Consider the following 18,800-nt stretch of genomic DNA (forward strand, 5'->3'; position numbering starts at 1 on the left):
GTGGCTAAATACAAAACAAATTCACAAAATCGACCACAACAGACAAAGGTGAGGCAGTCATTAGAGTCCAGACAACAATGAATAACCAAATACGCAAACGCAGCTACGAGTTGACTAAAGAGAAAAGTTTATCACGGCGGAAAACCCCAAAATAGGTTGGCCTCGAGCGACACCTAGTGAATAATAAATACAACAAACATTTAAAATCGATTTGTCGATTTCTGCTCATTTATAATGAACCGTCAGCATCAATAAAGTAACATTTAATACTGGTCGCAATTATTTCAACCGTTTTTCTCAATAAGTATAGATAATTTTCCCAATCGGTAAGGAAATGTAGGCTAGGTTTATTTCAAACTTCTGTAAAAACCATGCCCGTTGTCAAATGTATTTTGCAACACATTTTCGAGCCCAGCTAACGCGAATGGTCCCAGTCTGCAATACCGATTATTATTTATTTTAGTTAGCGAATTAGCACTGTTTAATTTCTTTTGAAAAAGCACAGAACTGTCCAAATTATGTGCATTTTCCAGTGTTTTGTTTTGCCTCGAGGAAAATCCTGTAAGGTTTTACATGCTGTAGGGTCGCTTGCAGCTTGATTATTATTGGTTGTTGCGAACGGCATTATCTTCAGACCAGGCAAGCATTAAAACGCACCACAAGTGGCTTTTTTAGGTTCTTATCAGCGCATATTTGAAGTCGTATGGTCACTAAGCTGCAGATACGCACTTCGAGGGCCACTTCATTGTAACTGATGCACAGTCATCATGCAAGGACAACCATGCGACAATGACCAGGCCCAATTCTTAAGTCGCACAACACTTTATCAGACTTTATGAGCAAACCACACAGACTTATGAGCAACCATATGAAGACTTGAGGTATGAAAGAAGTCTATTCCGAAAACGTGTAAAAACCAAGAGGTAAGAAATATATTTATTGCGTAAGGGTCGGTAAAGTTAAGTTTAAAACGAAGTTTAAGAAATCCTGAGATTTAGTAGGCTATACTAGTTTAATTTATAATTTACGCTAGAAAGACTTGTTTAGTTTGTTTGAAGTTGCATGACGATTTGTCGCTATTGGAACATTATTATTTAAACTCCAATCATAGACTATATACAGACATTGTAGCTACATTGGACGAACAACTTTAAAGTCAGATTAAAAAGGGTGGTCGAATGACTATAATCACATTGTTTTGTAAGTTTTTATTTCCGTTAGGTGTCACTAGCACCACACACGATGTCCGATCTCTGCGCTGAGGATTTATATTGAACATTAAAATATGTATTTTTGCTACATAGGTTCATTTTTAACAGGTCAAAAAACTTGTAGGCCTACATATGTAATCGGTGACAATGTAGCTTGAATTTAGTTTTTGTGGTCAAACTGCGCTTTTGAAAGCTTCAAGTGTTTACGGTTTAATATTCAACAAGCATAAAATTAAAATCCCTAGGAAGCGAAAACAAAAATTAAGTTGTTAATAATGTACTCAAAAACTTGTCACAAAAAATATTGTTACGAAAGCTCCTGGGATTTGGCCACATATAGGCCCGGCAACCTTTTTTGCACTGCGGGCCGTTTTTTAATGTAAAATTTTATCGCGGACCGGTCTTAGAAAAACAACAAATATTTTGCAACAAAATCGCTTAAATTAGTTGATCATCCCCGGGATACATGGGTAAATTGTTTCATAGCATTTAATCTGAAAAATTATACGGCCCGGTAACTAACTCCTTGCAGGCCGGTACCAGGCCGCGGACCGGCGGTTGCCGACCACTGGGCTAGAGTTTAAACGCCACAAGAAGATTTACGACAATTTCGCAAAAATCCTTCTTACCAGCTGTTTACCTGCGTCCGGTCGCAGTTTGCTCTCAGTGCTGTAAAACCTAGCGCATATGTTTGAAGTATGCGTATGATTTGTGGTCTACAGGTGACCAATGGGTTTTTTGATCCTGCGCGTTATCTTATTTTCTGCCACTTACAGGCACTATAATATCTGCACATCAGACCCAAAGTGAGATGTTTTTTTAGCGGCTTGTATTTTAACTTTTACGACGACTAGTCAAAAGCATTGGTGGGTATTTACCGCCAAAGGGGTAATTTTGGGGGGTAAAACAATTTTTAAGTTTCATGACGTCATCCTTCTGTGACGTCAATGGCAATTTTATTTTTTGATATAGGAGCAAATTAAATTTATCTCGTTGTTCTCAGAAGTAACGATAATTAAATTAGTTATAAGCCACTGCTGTAAACCCAACTCCACATAATACATTTTTGGCTTTGTTGCAATCGCTATATTTCTGGTATTTTTAGCTGTATAACGCTACATTTGCTTTAAACTTCCCAAGTTGCTAACGTTACTTCGTTGAAAGCTAGATTACAGTTGTTCAAAGCCATGCTCCGGATTCTGACGTTACCTGCAGAGGCAAACGCATAGTTAAAAACTAAACCGATAGCTATTATTGCAGATTGTAGCTATGAAATCTAATCTTTTAACGGCAAATATACACAAAATATCGTTTTGGTTGTGGCAAAAATTAACAATAGGTGATTTGTAGATAATGGCGTGAGCGTTTAGTTATAGACTTGACTGAAAAAAAATAAAAAATACGCTTATATTGTTTATTTGGTATCGAACTCGCTTAATGAAGTGCCAAGTCTATACCTCCACAAAATCAATCACACCAAGATGTCATTTGAATGGAACAATGTCTTCTGTGATGATGAGTATTAACAAAGTGTAAGCATTGTCCCATAATTCTCGTAAATATTATCGTTGCGATTTTAAGAGCGTCGATAATGATTGAAAAACAAACACTTAGGCTTTTCAACCTAAAACAGCCAAATTCATTCACTAAAATTAAAGATGGGGAAAAGTGCGACAAACTGCCATATGCGGTCAGATAATTAACTGGGTAAACACCTAGTGTATACATTTTATTGTAATGAAATCTAAAATCATTTTCAGTAAACTGTTTAAATCTCTGACTACTTTTTGTGCCGTAGCATAAATATTCTGGTAATAACATGACCCAATAACAATAAACAGTATGACGCTAATAATACTTTTGTATGTCGTAAGTTATACTCGTAAAAGTTATTCTCGTGTTATACTCGTAAAAAAGGACAAAAGTGGACTATACCTACTTTTCTACAGTCAAACATAAACAGCACGTTTGCAAGACACTACATTTGTGAAATTGACCAACCTAATGAAACAGTATTTGATTTGGCATTGTAAAGTTATTGTGTAGATACAGTCTATGTTCATTTGGCAAAAGATTTCTTTACCGCAGCGGGAGGTTATAGCTTCCTTCGTGGGAGAGCTGCCTACACGACGCGAGGCAACTCAAAGGCGCAAATATATCAGACCCGGGCCACCTCGGCGCGCTAATTGCTGTTTGGAATTCATGTCTCGCATTTGTAGACTTAAGGGAGAGGGCATTGACCTGATGTGGACAAATTCATCTTGTCTATTGCTACAGTTTGGGTTGTGTTAAGTTTGGAAGGCGGCCGAGTCGTGTATGAGTAATCGACCTCTGTCCAATGGTTGAGGTGTCGGCTTGTTTGGTGTTGGTGTTTGCTTAGAGTAATTTATACCATTCTAGCTTAAGGTAGGCGGCCACTTTATATGAAGACGCGAGGTTATATTAAAGTGTTATCTTGCCAAACTAGCGAAAATCACGTATCTGTGGGTTACATTTTACTGCGCCTTATTATCAATTGGAAAGATTTTGGTGAATTATTTTTGGTCCTTTAGGTTAAATATGAAAATAGTGGCAGACAAATTTCAACCAAGTATGAACAAAAGAAAATTTTTAACTTGTACTGTATACTAGGCCAATCTTCAAGTTGGGTAGAAGCATGGCATTTAATTTATATTGTGATCACATTGATAAGTCATACTTAACAATCGCCAAACACAATTAATAATGTTATGGGAGCTTTTGAGACCTTTAAAGATCACCAAGAAGGGCCACGCCTCCAAACCCTTGACCAACGCCCCTTTTGGCCATGGGTTATCGCATGGACAATATGGACATTTTGTTTGCTTTGGTCGTAAATTGTAAGTGTCAAACCGCTATAACATCCCCACATAAGTTTGCCTTGTTTAATTTCCCATAAAAGCAACGTCCACTATCTGTTTTACTGCTGTCCACAGCGTTTGCACTTCGGACATATAACCTGGAAAGTGGAAGTGGATTTTATCGTCCTCTCATCCGATATAACGGGGCAAGCCGCTCACCGCAGTTTTCACAGCAAGCCATGTTTGAACACGGTCTCGTCGCGAAGGTTGGGTTCCGTTTAAAGGCTTCGCTGTGACCTTAACACGACTTTCTCGATTAATTACGTTGATTGTGGAGTGTATATTTGTCAGACACCTATTTGGTTCTTCCCATTAGGTGCTGTGTTTACTAGATAAACAAACCCAATATAACGAACACAACATGCTGTTGTTTACCTTCCACTAGGCGTCAAAATCAATGTTATGCTACAAGCGGGGTCAAAACGTTTTTGCAACATTGTTACTAACATTTAAACAGCACTTTGTTGCCGCATCTGTTGCTGTTGACACGCCGGTACATATTTATTTCATCTATTTTATCGCTAAATATAGAATAGCACTGCGAAGCAATTATCCGAAACCGAAAGTGTTAAATACACAAAGCGTTCATGGCCCTAATAAACTACAACACATGTCAAACTTTCAACACACCGAAAATTGTCCTTTAAAATTCCAAGGACGGCAATCACTATTGAAGCAAGCATTGACTGATGGTTACTTTCAATTTAAATTTCACCCAGGGTAAGGAAAGTAATGTTGAATGAATTCAAATTAGCCGTTTTACATCCGAAAAAGTTCATACGCTAGTTATGCCTTGTTAGTGTCCAAAGGTTATACAGGTAAACTTCCCAACAGCACGTTTTTCCGCTTCTTTAAAACACAATTGCAATGTTAACCAGAATCTAAAGTTCCGATAACAGGCCAGCGAAATCGTTCTTTTGTTAATCTTGATGCGAAAAGCTAGGAACGATTGCCGAACGTTTCTCGTAGCGTTCAATAAGCGCAGCGACAACGCGTTTGGTGTGACACTGTCAAATGTATTTGTTCAGCAAGGTGCGACCGGAAGGTATAGGAATGATGAATCGCTACACGGCTACAATAGAACACGGACTTCAGTCCGCTTGAGTCGCAAAGTTTGACTCCCTTCATTTGTCTTGTCATGTACCACTGGACCACTATACGTTGTTTCGCAAAATATCGAGCTTGAATGGTTTGAGTTTTTATTTGCACCCTAAAAATTGCACAGTTGTCATTTCTGACTGATTTTAGCCTGCTATGCACAATTCTTGGAAACAAAAACACAAGATGCTTTCTCACCAAAGTTTTGCAACCTTATTAGTGAACTAACAATCGTTTCACCAGTCCGATTCAAGCCGCCAGCTTAGCACCCCAAAATGACCAAAGTAACTTGTTTTGCAATTTTAATAGTATAGATTTTTTTGGTGAGGGTGTGTTTTGGTAACAAACAAGATCAAAATTGCAAAACTGCCACTCAATTTTGTTTTGGCATTTGATCCCTCAAACAGGAAATGACTTTGCACAGTTGAAATTAACCATCACTGGCCTGCTATCATACAAAGTGCACAGCTCTGCAATATATAAAACATATGGACACGAACGGCAACAGCTTACCAGTTAAACTTGTAAAACCAGTTGGATTTGGGTTTGAATGTTCGCTGCTTGTGCCCTTGGTTTGCAGCTGCGCCAATTTCACTGCGGCATCTCGGCATACAACAAGGGAGTTAAAAAACCACAACGTTCAGACAGTAGCTCAGCAGATTTCCATCCACAACCGCATCAGCTATGTGGAAATCCCTCTGCAGAATAAACAACTCCCTCCGAAGCTGTGGCTTTTAGCTTTTTTTACTTGCCAATAGCAAAGTGTTTCCAAAACTGCGTGCCGGGAATGTTTACAAAGTACAATTCGTATTTTAGGGCTAAATAACAAATTACGTATGTACATGACAATGCTGAAACTTTATTTTGGTTTTGTTTATTATTACAACAGCAGTTTTACTAACTATTACTATAGTATATCTATGTTTTCCCGCCATTTACCCCTGTTTTCCAGTTCCACTACAAATTTGGACTATGACGTAACAAACGTATGTTAACTAAAAGGTTAATTCGTGGTGATAAATGATGCTCTTAATTCTAATTTTCATGCATTGTACTGTTCATAATGTGGAAATGGTAACAACAAACCCGTTAAAAGATGAATGATGTTTTGGACTGTGGAAAAACCGGTTGGTAAGTCTTAAGCCTTGGATTTGTGAAGTACTGTTGTCAGTAGGAGATTATCCGTTTTAGGGTTAGTGAGTTATTGCAATCGATCCGTCGTTCTGACAAGCATTATGCATAATCTGATCAATCTTGTCCAACCCATTGTCGCAACATTGTATACCGGTTACAATACCAACAGCGCAATACCATCAGTAACCCATCTTGACACTGATTGACGCGTGTGCTGTCAAAAAATGAAGTGTATAATGTGGGTTTCTTGTTTTGAATTGGCCCCAGCGCCGCCGTGCCTCAGACCGCTGGTGGTGTAAGTCAATAAACGGTTTATTCGACAATAAAGGACATCATTGTGAATGCTCGACGGCGTTGTGTGTGTAAGCAATATCATGTCGCGGGTTGGAAACATACAGCCGTCTCGCGAACGCTAGGGTTCCGATTGAGGAGTTGTTCATTTAGCATGTCGCATTTGCTCGACATTCCATGGATCATTGCGAATATAAACCGTTCCTAGGGGGCGCCATGGCGCGTGTAACATGTTCTGTTCGTGTGGTGCTGTCGCAAAAGGCTTTGAAAAGCCGACGCGTGCTAAAACATGTACCATAACTTCCCAATACTTTGTTCAAACCGGCTATGGCATATCGATGCTCTTATTCCCACACTGGCACGCGCGTGTCTGGTATTGTGACAACCACAACGGTGCTCGGAAACATGAAATTCAATATAGTATTGTCCAGGGGAGATTAATAGCCCGATTAGAGTTACTTTTCCTGAAATTCGAAGCTCGAAGTGCCACCTGGGCTCCTCCCACCGCCTTTGTCCGGCTAAAAGTCGCATGAAATAACGTTTCATCCATAGAAATCGCAAAACATCCGCATGACTCGATGTCAAAATACTTTGCTTTGTCCGTGGGCTATAATCGATTGGCGTTCGTGCGTTTGATGTTTGTCAATCGGTTCCGACGAGAAGTTCTGGATTTTTTTTGAAAACCTGTCAATCAACAGGTGCTTCGCTGGGCGTTTGTGGATAGCGTTCCAAATACCTGAGCGCCGATTAAATGACGTAAACGCCCTGGAATGACTTGTGCAAGAAAAAACAAATTAGTTTGAGAACTAGAGCAATCGTGGAGTGTTTTTACATTGTTATGGCCAGACTGGCCCATATTGTATAAAAAACAAACGACATACCTTTGTTTTGGACTTATAGCGGGTCACTTATTTAAACCCTATAACCCAACCCAAAGCCAAAAATTTGAAGACCAATGTAGGCCCAAAAGGTCCGTTTTGCTGAATGTGTAACTTTCGCATACAACCCTAACATATCAACATTTGCAGTATTGCTATTCCAGCAGTTTTTATTACAAATAATCGACGTTTCGACGTCCGGTGCACAAGTTTGTCCATTATGCCTGCCAACGATGGCTTATTTATTTGCAACGTACGACTGTACATTACGAATCAATCCACACCCTATGCGCACGCAAAGAACGTAAAAGTTATTTCATGCAAAGGAAGTGAAATTATGACGCAAACGTGTCAAAGTTGGAACTTAAAATAAACAAAAAGAGGGCCCTTTTTACCCGTGAAACGACAGCCAGGCAAAAACTGATTTGATGGCAATAAATGGACCTTTTTGATCTCGCCAATGTCACGTATATTTTCGCACGTTAAACGTAGCTGTGGACGCTGGCAAATGATATGTTAAGTTGAACTATAATCTCAGTTCGTAAGTGGCTATAACCTGCGCATGTAGGCGTGAAAGTTTTTGTCCAGCTGAAAAAAATGTCACCTGTTGTTCGTATGGCTTCTGTGTCGGACAATGAAACAGCACCTGCGTCTTCTAAGATGCGTCGTAGAGACTTGAACGCCTGAATTCAAAGCAAAAATATGTTTCTGTTTCTTTTTACCGCAGAAACCGCACAGCCAGATGCGAAAAGTGCACTGGTGAATATTACTGCGTCAGTTATACTGGGAGAAAATGTTGTAACCCGATTACTTAGCGGGTGAATATTGAAAAGTTGTGTCTTTGCCCGTCTGATGTGGCTAACCACTGATAATAACAGCGTGACACCTCAGCCGACGATTGAAGTTGTAACTCATAGCCTTGTGTAGCACTGACCGTTGCGCGTGGATCATGTTAAGCTTAACAAGATCCCATTTGCGTCGCAATACTTACGAAAACGGGAGAATCTCACTTAAAGGATCAGAGCAACCATTAAACTTATGAACAGACCCGTACATAGTGTTCCAGAGCAATTGTATTCAAGCATTTTGGTTTCTGTTGCCAACAAAGGGGTACTTAACATATTGCTATGATTGATACCCAACAAAGACCCAAGGATAAGTGTGTTTTTGCGGCCAGGCGTCAGTGAAAAAATATAGCGCTGATTTTGCACTTGAGCCTTGCTTGGCTAAACTTGCCCTGATAGTGCTTGGTTTTGGGGCAAAGGACGGCTTCACAGCCCGACCTATTCTATCGCACGTTCAGACAGGATACAGAGAAAACCGATATGTTTTTATAAGCGACCCTTTGGTTTGACTGTTGTGCCGGCTCTGCGCTTACCCTTATTGTCTGCCCGGTGCGCTAGCGGCGGATCGTGAACTAGGCTTCATTCAGATTTAAAGCCACCCTAGTCTATTTCTGGGTCGTTTGTCGTCGAGGCTAAAGGTGTTTATGTTTGAAGGATTAGTGACCGATCCCTACTTCCGTGTACCAATATTTTAAGTTAGGTAAGAATTAACCATAGTGATGGAGTATTGTGTTTCATCAGAAAGCGTATTGTCTTAATTTAATCCTCATACAGTTGTTCATTGATATGCATTTTGCGTACCAGCGTTCTGGCGTCCTAATCAAATCGCATTTAATACCATTTTGGAGTGCCTAGCACAGGGGTACACAACCCGCGGCGGGGCCCAGTTTATGCGGCTGTGAACATGTATGCCAAAATATATCCTCTGGTGCCCTCGACATAAGCAAAACTTTATGTATGTTATATATTTGCATTCAAAACTGCTCTAAGTAGATTTTGTGAAACAGAAAAGAGTTTTACCAGTCTGGTAGCCATATGTTTTCGACTTTTTTACGCCTATTATATGCTAACAATGCAAATAAGGCACCACTCGCGTCACAATATAGATGGTGACGTCATAAACAATATAGACTGTTCAGCTTAATCTGTGCTTGAAGTTATAAGTTAATCTTGGATTTGTAGGCACTATCAGACAGTATATATATATGTGAGAGATATTTCTTTACATTTGTATTTTGTAATCAAAAACAAGAAGACACTTGGCGGCCGTTGGTAAAATAAGTATGTGCAAAGCGGCCGTCATAGCGGAAAGGTTTTGTACCCCTGCAGTAGTAGCATAATACACAGAAGGACGCTTAATAAAGAGAGCTGTTTTAGGTTTATACTATGCTGCAACAGGTTATGTATGTCTGAATTGAAGGTTACCAAATGTACAGTACGTTAGCATGCAGTCGTGTTTCTGTAACATTGGCACAAAAACGGTTTAAATCGATCTCATAGGCCCACTTGAAAATCCGGTAAGTAAAAAGTTTCATGCTCGGCACCCGAGGTGACTGATGTTTAACTAGTGTTGACTGCCTAACCGCAAAACTCCCCGAACCTTTAGCAGCTATAACAGTCGTTTTGCTGCACAGTGGGGGTCCGTAATTTTGTGGACGGTGTTTGCCTTATGATGTGCCTCTCTTTGTTTGCATTCGAGAGTAAAATCGACTTGCCCGCCTCGCCACCACAGCCGCGCAGACGAGAAGGCAAGAAAAAGCCGATGGAGAGAAAGAACCGCCCGAAATTGGTTGAAGAGCTTGGTCACCCGGTCGACGCGTTAGTCAATGGCGCTGTAGGTGCCACGGAAAAGGCCGGCGCAGATTTTACCTTTTTTAATGATATTTGAAATAAAATTTACAAGTATCGGTAACTTTGAGATTTTACTGTTTTGCAGGTGCAAGCGTCCGTTGTTATTTGCCTTAATTGTACGGAACTGAGTTGCAAATAAACTTAAGAGCACGGATGCAAGATAGTGGACTTTAAAGTTTTGCAATTGTCCAAATCAACGTTCAAACCTGGAAAAATTGAATGTTTGCCATTTGCTAGACTCTGGATAGCAGCTTTGCACCTCCACTTCGATCAGACATTGAAGACGGTCGACTGTTTTGGCCAGGATTTAAGCCAGGTTTTACCGCGGAGCACTGAGCTTTTCGTTGGTCTCGATCAGAATGAGATCCGCTACTCTGTTTGCGAGTTCAGTCTGCAAATATACTATCACTGTAGTGTTGATGTGTGTTCTTGTCGGATGTGCCAAGGTGGGTGAAATGAGAGGAAAATTGATTTTTAAAAATTTAAGAATTTTTTTTCAATTTCAAATATTGTTAGTGTTTACTTTTGTTAGACTAATGTAAATATCCGTAGAACATTTTTTATGCGTAGTAAACGTATTAAAACGGGCCGTGATAACATTTGCCCAGCGCCGTCAATTGCCTCGCGAGCGCAGGGTCTTAACAATCAATCTCACCAAACTGGCGCAGCGCCGATGTAAACTTGTCGAGGTGAGCCGCCCGCCGTTAAAGGGCCGTTTGTCTCTGGGTTAATCATTCGCCATGCAACACAGTGAGCCTGTGTGCTGGGCAAACACGCCAGCGCTCACCCGCTTGAGTGTTCGTTTGTCAGGCCACGAAAATCGTGTTTTGATTTGTTGCGCGCGTCTAAACAACCACGATTAGATTCCACTCTGGCCTTTCAGTCGCTCTAAACCGCAAATGACGTAATTACCTGGCGTCCTAAAGCTCTTGGGTCTTTGCCAAGTATGAGTTTTTTTGAATGAGCATAATAAATCAAATAAAAACCATACTTGTGCATATAGAATACATCATGCAGACATTTCAACAAACGCTGTTGTCTGCAGTCTGCACTGATGGCGACAACAGCGATTGTTGAAACGTCTGTATGATGTATTCTACATACACAAGTACTCTGGCCGTTTTTGATTAAATTACTTTAAGTTCGTGTATAGTGTTCCTAAACATAATAAACGACATCAAAAAATACCCCTCTTAGTGTAAACTGAATAATTTAAACGTTTCGCAGCAATGTTGCATTACATTTTAGTCAATAATCAGTTTTGCTCTGGTACTCAATTAAACCCCTAAATATTAAAGCAAAATGAAATGTATATCTTTGTGTTCTTGAGAATCTCGCGATTTCAAACGACCCCTTTTATGCCGACTCATTTGTGTACGGATTTTTTCCGTGGCTACAAAACAAGTGCAATGTCTAGGTATCTACATAATTGCATCATGGACAACGTTAGCTATTAGGTGTTGACGGACAAATGACCTCAGCATAGAAATGCGCACAAGCGTAGCTACAAATGGCACGTACAATTCCCATGTGTAAAAGCGTGTCTAGACTTTAGGCATTTGACCATCAACTATAATGTGCAACTTGACGCTAAATCTGCAACGGTATAAATTCGCTTATTGTATCTTTCCTTTCACTTTCAGATTTAAAATGTTCCAAGCAAGTCATAATACAATTTGGTTCTAGGCATAGTTACTGAGGTTTGATTCACTATGTTGTGAACGGTAACCCATTGCAACGTCATCTTTCAGGAGTCGAGACGCTTTGTCTGAATTTGTTAATCCGTGACTGATTGCTTGTGCTCTGATAGCCCGTGTGTCATGCTTGTATAACTTTCACCTCTCGCTCTGTGCGACGCGACGCAGCAGCTATCAATAGCTGTGATGTGGCAAGATCGTCGGATAACGATTACCAAAACCTGCTCTTTCAGGTCGGAGTGCAGCGCGTCAAAAGAGGCGATTGTTGCTAACGACGCGCTCATGTACCTGTGACATGTAGATAAAACCGCTTCGATTTGTGTTCAGCCTCGAAAAACTGTTTTCCGTTTTGTATCACCGCAACGCTTTGTTGACATGAGTGAGTTTTGCCAAACACTGTGTAATTTTTTTAACGTTGTACAGCGCATAACGTGTTGCTTTAATGCTAGTATGTTTTTAACAAATGATCCGATTTTAATATACAGTTTCGATACACATTAGCTTTGGACATATGTTACATGTAAACAATTCCCTACAGAAACATACAAGTAAATATATCATAACACGCACGGCCTAATAAAGGCGTTATACCGAACCAAGTAAATATTGGTGTATATTTGATCATTTGCAATGTCTTACACGAATATTTGCTTTTTCGCCAAGCAAGTTCGTTTGAAGCGAAATATGCGCCTCGCGTTTAATGCGGTTAAGACGCTGCAGTCTTTAAGCACCGAGGGATTTGAGTTGCGCGAGGCGGTGACATAAGCGAAATCCAATCACCTTTGATCGAGTTCCGAGTTTGTTCAGACACATATGTTTAGCGCACATCCAACACTCGCTAGGGGATTGCGGTTGTTCCGAATCAGCTAATGCAACTCTGTAGAGATTTGACCCACTGTCAAGTTCTAGCTTGTGTCATGTCGTCTGACCGCTGGCATTTTTGTTTCAGAGTCTTGATCAAGAAACCTGGCCCGAGCACTACACCGATTCCCATACAGAACTACACAGACATCTGCGATCTACCACGCATGCTCATTTGGAAGGTAAGGTGTCTAGTAATGCTCCTAATATGGGGTATTGCGTGTGTAACATACCTGTGGTTTTGTAGGTGTAAATTGGTGACTGCTGTCTACGCCGTTAACAAACACTGTTACCTATTTTCTCCTAATTTTAGTTGTTTAAGTTATGTAAGCGTTTGGTAACCGGCTGGATTCGGTATGTGATTTTGTAACCTGGCATGCTATGAATGGTTGAATTTTTGTTCCGTTAAGTATCAAATTTTAAAGAAAATCCACAATTTTCGTTTACCAAAAACAAAAACATTTTAAAGGGTTTGATTCGGTATGGTGCCTTATATGACCTAACGTGCGATGACTTGTTAAATTTTTCTTGCGTAAAAGTATCAAATTTTTACGAAAACCTAAATTGGCATACAATTTGCGTTCAGTACTAAATTGCGTGTATTTCAATGATTGGTTTATCCGGTCGTCTGAAAATTGTAATGCTAAATTCAGGAACATGCTTACGTGATTACGTGAGCACCTTATGAAATCGCAATACATAGTGCTTGATCTTCCGCTGGCAAAGACCGTAATTGGAAAACTGAGCGACGCCCAAATGATAAGCTTCTCCACGATTTTCTTCTAAAACTGCCTCTTTTGTGGTCGTACAATTCACAGGTTTGCGCCGATCTTTAGGGCTTAGCTGCTCATCGCCAATGCCCCGAGACATATGAAAACACATGCGTTCCTATGTGTTATGTGAACCGCTTTTCCCCTTGTGAACAACGCACCTGGACAATTTAAATCAAACTTCGCTGAAGTTTAGTGACCCGTAAAAGCGGTAAACATTTACACTCTGAAATAACTGAAATGTAATCCATACAAAATATCAGAAAACAAGTTTGGTTAAGATAAAATTAGTTATACATACCACAGAGTACGTATTTCGCCTTTTTAGCTTTACCACTTCCTTATACTGAAATAGAATCCAAAGAAGATAGCTGAAAGCTCATTTTAACTTTTGTTGATATTGAAAACAAAATGAGTCAGTTCTATTTAAGTACGAGAAACAAATAGTTTGCTTGTTCGAAAACATCATTCTTGTATTTAAGTAGAATCAAACGTTGGTAGCTAAACCATTTTAACCTTAATTGGTTAAATGTCAAAACAAAATCAATCACTATAGGTAAGAGAAATATATATATTTGGCCTACTGGAAATTACATTTCCTTATTCAAATAGAATCTATAAAAATGATAGCAAAAAAAAAAAAAAAACATTCAACCGTTTGTTAACTTAACCCAATCAATTAGTTCTGAAGGTTGCTTTTTGGAAATCACCATTTCCTTCTTCAAGTAGAAGAAAATCCCATTTAACCCTTGGCTAAACTAAAAACAAATTTAGTCAGTTCTCTAGACACGAGAAATACATATTTTGCCCTCCCCAAAAAGAAAAAAAAAAACGTAGTGTATAGAGCACGAGAGCAAGTTTATAGAGTCAGTGAGCGCTCAGATCACTTGACTTTTAATTGATCACACACTGTGGACTCGGGCAATTGACCCGTTCCAAGTTTTGACAGTCAAGTTTAGATGAAAGGTGGCGACCTTTTCGAGGGATTAGCTTCCCGAACAAACGATGATTTGCAAGATTTTGCCCAAAGCTCCAATTGGATGCGCTCACTTGCTGCTAAGCACCCGGTTGAGCGGCTTTCCTCAGGAAAAGCGTGAATCAAATTACAATTTCACATCTGTTCTTGATTTTCACTGTAAACAAACTTAGCTTGTGTAGTTGGAAAATATCGAAACAGGTGTGGAATTATTATGTTCATTGACACGTTGCGTAAAGATACACAAAATTTAATATCCGTTTTTTACCACATTAACGTTTAAATATTTGGAATATCGAGGAGGTAGAATTTGAGAAGTAAATAAAAATTGTTTTGGAAGAAGAATTTGAATATCACATTTAAGTTGCTCCAAAACCCAAATATTAAAATACGGTACAATAACAAGAAAGGTACAAAGTAAAATAAAAATGTATTTATCATTTTAAAACGCATTTAAATCACACAAAACATAAATAATACCACAATAATAGGATATACGTTCAAAATGATAATTCATTAGCGATTTTAAACCACAAAACATTCGCGTTTTTAGGATGCAAACGCTGTTTCAGGCCAAAAGCCGACAAGATTACGTCATAATCTACGCTTTGTTACGCGGTATGCTTCAAGGTAAATAACGCAGTGGCCTGGGTATCTTTTGGGCTTAACCGTGCGTACAGTGCGCGTTTCCGTTTCAGCGCCAGTTCGCTGTCTTTCCCGAAATAGTAACACCGGTCATCATGGCACCTTTGCACTTCGAGCCACGCGAAAAGTAGAATTCGGGATTTTCATGCGCTACATCGTCAAAGGCTGTGTGGTATGGAATTCGTTTCCGACAGACCCAATTCTAAGGACTGAAATTTAACACAAAATTATTGAGTAAGGATGAAATATAGACTGATTTTAAGTTCAAAACTTTGCCTTTTTTGTACTTCGCTTAATCTGTGAATGTCTACGTACTATTCTTGCTGATAAAGAAATAATTCATTTCCTGCAAATAGAGAAACAGATTTGTGCAAGGCACTTTTAGTTTTACCAACGAAAGCAGTAGCCTTTTAGTCACCCTTCATTAATGCCATCTCTTACCAATTGTGATGCAATTGTGACGTCAAGATTCAGCTTAGTGCAGTCAAATCTTTGAAAATATCGTGCATTTCTGATCCTTCAGTTATGCGCTTAACAAAAGCCAAACGCGCATCAAAAGGTTCATAGAAATGTCGCGAAGTTAAATACCAAGCGGAAACGATGACCATGGATTAAATTTTCTGTTGCTATTCCACCGTTGACGCAGGTTTACCATAGAAAGCCTTAATTAAATTACCGTTACTGCTTGCTTAAACCTCGCTTAGTAATCCAAGGCAATATTACAGACCACGGTCAATGGGCCTTAATACGGTAATGCATTGCGATCGCCTATAATGAATGAAGATTTGGCAGTGGGTCTTTTGTCAACCCTGTATGCTTGGAAGCCGTTCTCACGTGTATGTATACAGCAGAGACGACTTTGTCGCGTTAAAGTAAACGTCGCTTCACGGGCCAGTGGCCTAGAATCGCACAAAGTCATTCCACTCTATAGGGTTGATTAGTTTTAGAGATCCCTTCTCTCTAGTTTCTTCAGGGGTGAAAATGTAAACTGTGTGTGCAATGATGTGTAAAAAATGCCCGCATTCTCAATGCGATATTCCGAGGAATGCTACTTAAATATACGAAAAACGTTTTGTCTGAAAATTACATCAACGTTTACTGTCTAACATTGAAAACGGCCTTCGTTATGTTTTGCTTGAAAAACACAGTGCTATCAGTACCATTACTCAAATGAAAGATTTCAACGCATTCAGTATGAAGGCAGAGGCGTTGGTTTTTACCGCAAAATGTGAAATTTTCGCTTAAAAATCACAGTCGCACCAATAACATGACTTAAAAGGAGGAATACAACGCATTTAATATGAAGGTAAAGGCATATGCAAGTGCGCAGAAAATATCTACCGCTTCTAACTCACAAACAGATGCGATACAATGCATTTCTTTGTGACAAACGATTCAATGACACGTGGTTTTATTGGCGGGTCCGTTTGTATCGGAATTTATGTGGTCGGCAAAATTTGAAGCCGGCCTGAGAACAAGGGATAGGAATTCAGCCACCAAGTTCCGTCCCGACAGAAAGCGCAAACAGACTGCTTTAGATTTTTTGCCAGAGTCAATACCAAGTCAAATATATTTATTTGCGTTCAGTCCACAGTGCGTTTCCTGTGCCGCATGAAACACAGACGTGACAATCCCGGCTTAAATCAGCACTTGTGTATTATGAAATGTGCTGATGTTTTCTGTCTTAACGCGAACAGATTTACGGCACTTCAAAGGCTCTGAATTAAATCGACCAAACCAGATTCGACTTTTGATTTTTCCAATTATGTTTGATGAAAATGTTACAGTTTAATTTGGCCAACACCAGCTGAATAAAGTTTGTAAGACTTCATACTTAATCGGACAGAACCAACAAACCAGCAAAATAAAGTTATTATGCCACGTTTGTATTTTGGTACTGTTCTCTGCTGACGTCATAATTGTCATTATATGTTAAGTAGCTGTAGCGAAGACTTCGAAGCGGGCAGTTAAAATCAGGCTTGAACTGAGGTTGTGTTGCGACTGTTATACCTGCGCTGCTTGTATTTTCTTTTATCGTTTTTATTTACTTAAATACTGGTTTGAATTGGGTTCTGATAGCTCGTTATTGCAGCAGAACCAAGAAAAAGCATAACAATTGTACCACTTAAAAATACGAATATTTCTAACAAAAAGAACATTTTAACAGATTTCGAAATCGTCGTCCCGTCAATGGTAAACGAACATGGCGAGCACGTGACCCACCAAGTACGTCACAAACGGAGCAACCGGATGCGTCGCGATACCTCCGATGACGTCATCCGGTTAGAGGAGTCGGGTTTGCATTATCACGTGAGCGGATTCGGTGAAGAGTTCAAGATGCATCTGGAGCCGAACCGGGCTCTCCTGGCTCATGGATTCACTGTGAAAAGGATGAAGAGGGATGCAGGAGCTGAGAGTCCTACTCTTCGGGAGGAGGAGCAAGGAAGCGAGAAACTAGGATGTCATTATCAAGGAAGATTGTCATCCCACTTGGACGGTGCAGTAGCTGTTAGCACGTGTGAAGGCTTGGTACGTGTATTTTTGTTTAAATATTTAATGAAGCGATAGTTGTACATACGAAGATGCGATTTTGGGTCAAAACCTTCATAAAGTTGACTTAGAATAACAGCACCGCTTAAAATTGCACTAAAAAGGAAAACGAAAACTAAATCTGAAAGTTTAGCACGCAAAACCAATGTACGATGAAACCCTTTGGTCAAATCAGAGTTAGACATTTTTAGATAGAGTTATATATTTTTTTTCTACGATGACATCATCATTTCTTGTTTATGTTGACACAAACTGCATTACCCAAATCCACAAACCTATATAAACATGAATTTATAACTGGTTTGTGGTTTTAAAAACGTGGGAAAATGATACTTCAGTCACAGTGCGCTGCGTTTAAACGGTGATTTTTGCTGATAACAAAATGTCAGTTTCGAAATCGGTGCTTATTGGCGGGTTTTCAGTTCTCACCTTCCTTCGCGGATCACTTGAAGCCTAAAGCCAATCAGTGTCTTTGTTTTTACTGCACAATCCCTTTCGACAGTTCCTATCTCTGACTAAACTTAAACGCTTGACACTTCCAGCGAAAGCGAAACGGGTACGATCCCCGGACCGTCCAAAGTGCGTGTATTGTTACAGTCCACTTTGAAATCATTGAAATCAAGGCGGAAAATAAATTGCGCGTGCAGGAGCCGACTTTGCCTGGCGTCGACCGTTAATTCCAAGCACTTTTCCTAAACAGTCAATCATTATACTAGCCTAAATTGGTTTTGACAACGTGCTCTTGGGTAACATACACGTTACATATTGCGCCTAGGGTGATATCCAGTTCATACATCATTACGTGTACCCTTATAGTTAAGTAAACCTCTGCCGTGGATTATTTACTTTTGCCAAGTTGCGAGATATAATCAACATTGCCATTGCCGTTCGCGTAGTCTATTAATAATCTTTCACAATGGTGATGTTTTGCTTTCTACATTTCCCCCTTCCTTGGTCGACCACCGAAATTATAAGTCCAAGAATAGACCGTGATCGTCTCATTGTGCTTTCACAAGCCTTTGTGCGCCACCAAGCTCCTCTTTTTTAGTTGTTGTTTACAAATCCACGTGGCCACAATTATATTCCCGTCGGCTGGCGTCTGCTTTGAAGTCTT

At 39.8% G+C, this 18,800-nt stretch overlaps 1 protein-coding gene across 2 annotated transcripts in view; it reads left to right on the forward strand.

Annotated features, from left to right (window-relative positions):
* Positions 1 to 697: 697 nt before the first annotated feature.
* The window catches only part of LOC145219636 (A disintegrin and metalloproteinase with thrombospondin motifs 18-like), a 46,370-nt gene continuing 28,267 nt past the window's right edge, over positions 698 to 18,800 (forward strand). The window contains exons 1-4 of one of the 2 annotated variants that reach the window (XM_080086971.1): positions 698 to 923; positions 10,273 to 10,633; positions 12,834 to 12,927; positions 17,304 to 17,665. In XM_080086971.1, the coding sequence (XP_079943097.1) occupies positions 10,547 to 10,633; positions 12,834 to 12,927; positions 17,304 to 17,665 (543 nt within the window). In that variant the 5' untranslated portion in view covers positions 698 to 923; positions 10,273 to 10,546. The remainder of the gene's footprint in view (positions 924 to 10,272; positions 10,634 to 12,833; positions 12,928 to 17,303; positions 17,666 to 18,800) is intronic. The other variant, XM_080086976.1, reaches the window with a different exon arrangement.

This window comes from Phallusia mammillata, chromosome 1, assembly GCF_965637545.1.
Source record: "Phallusia mammillata chromosome 1, kaPhaMamm4.hap1.1, whole genome shotgun sequence".
Lineage (NCBI taxonomy): Eukaryota > Metazoa > Chordata > Ascidiacea > Phlebobranchia > Ascidiidae > Phallusia > Phallusia mammillata.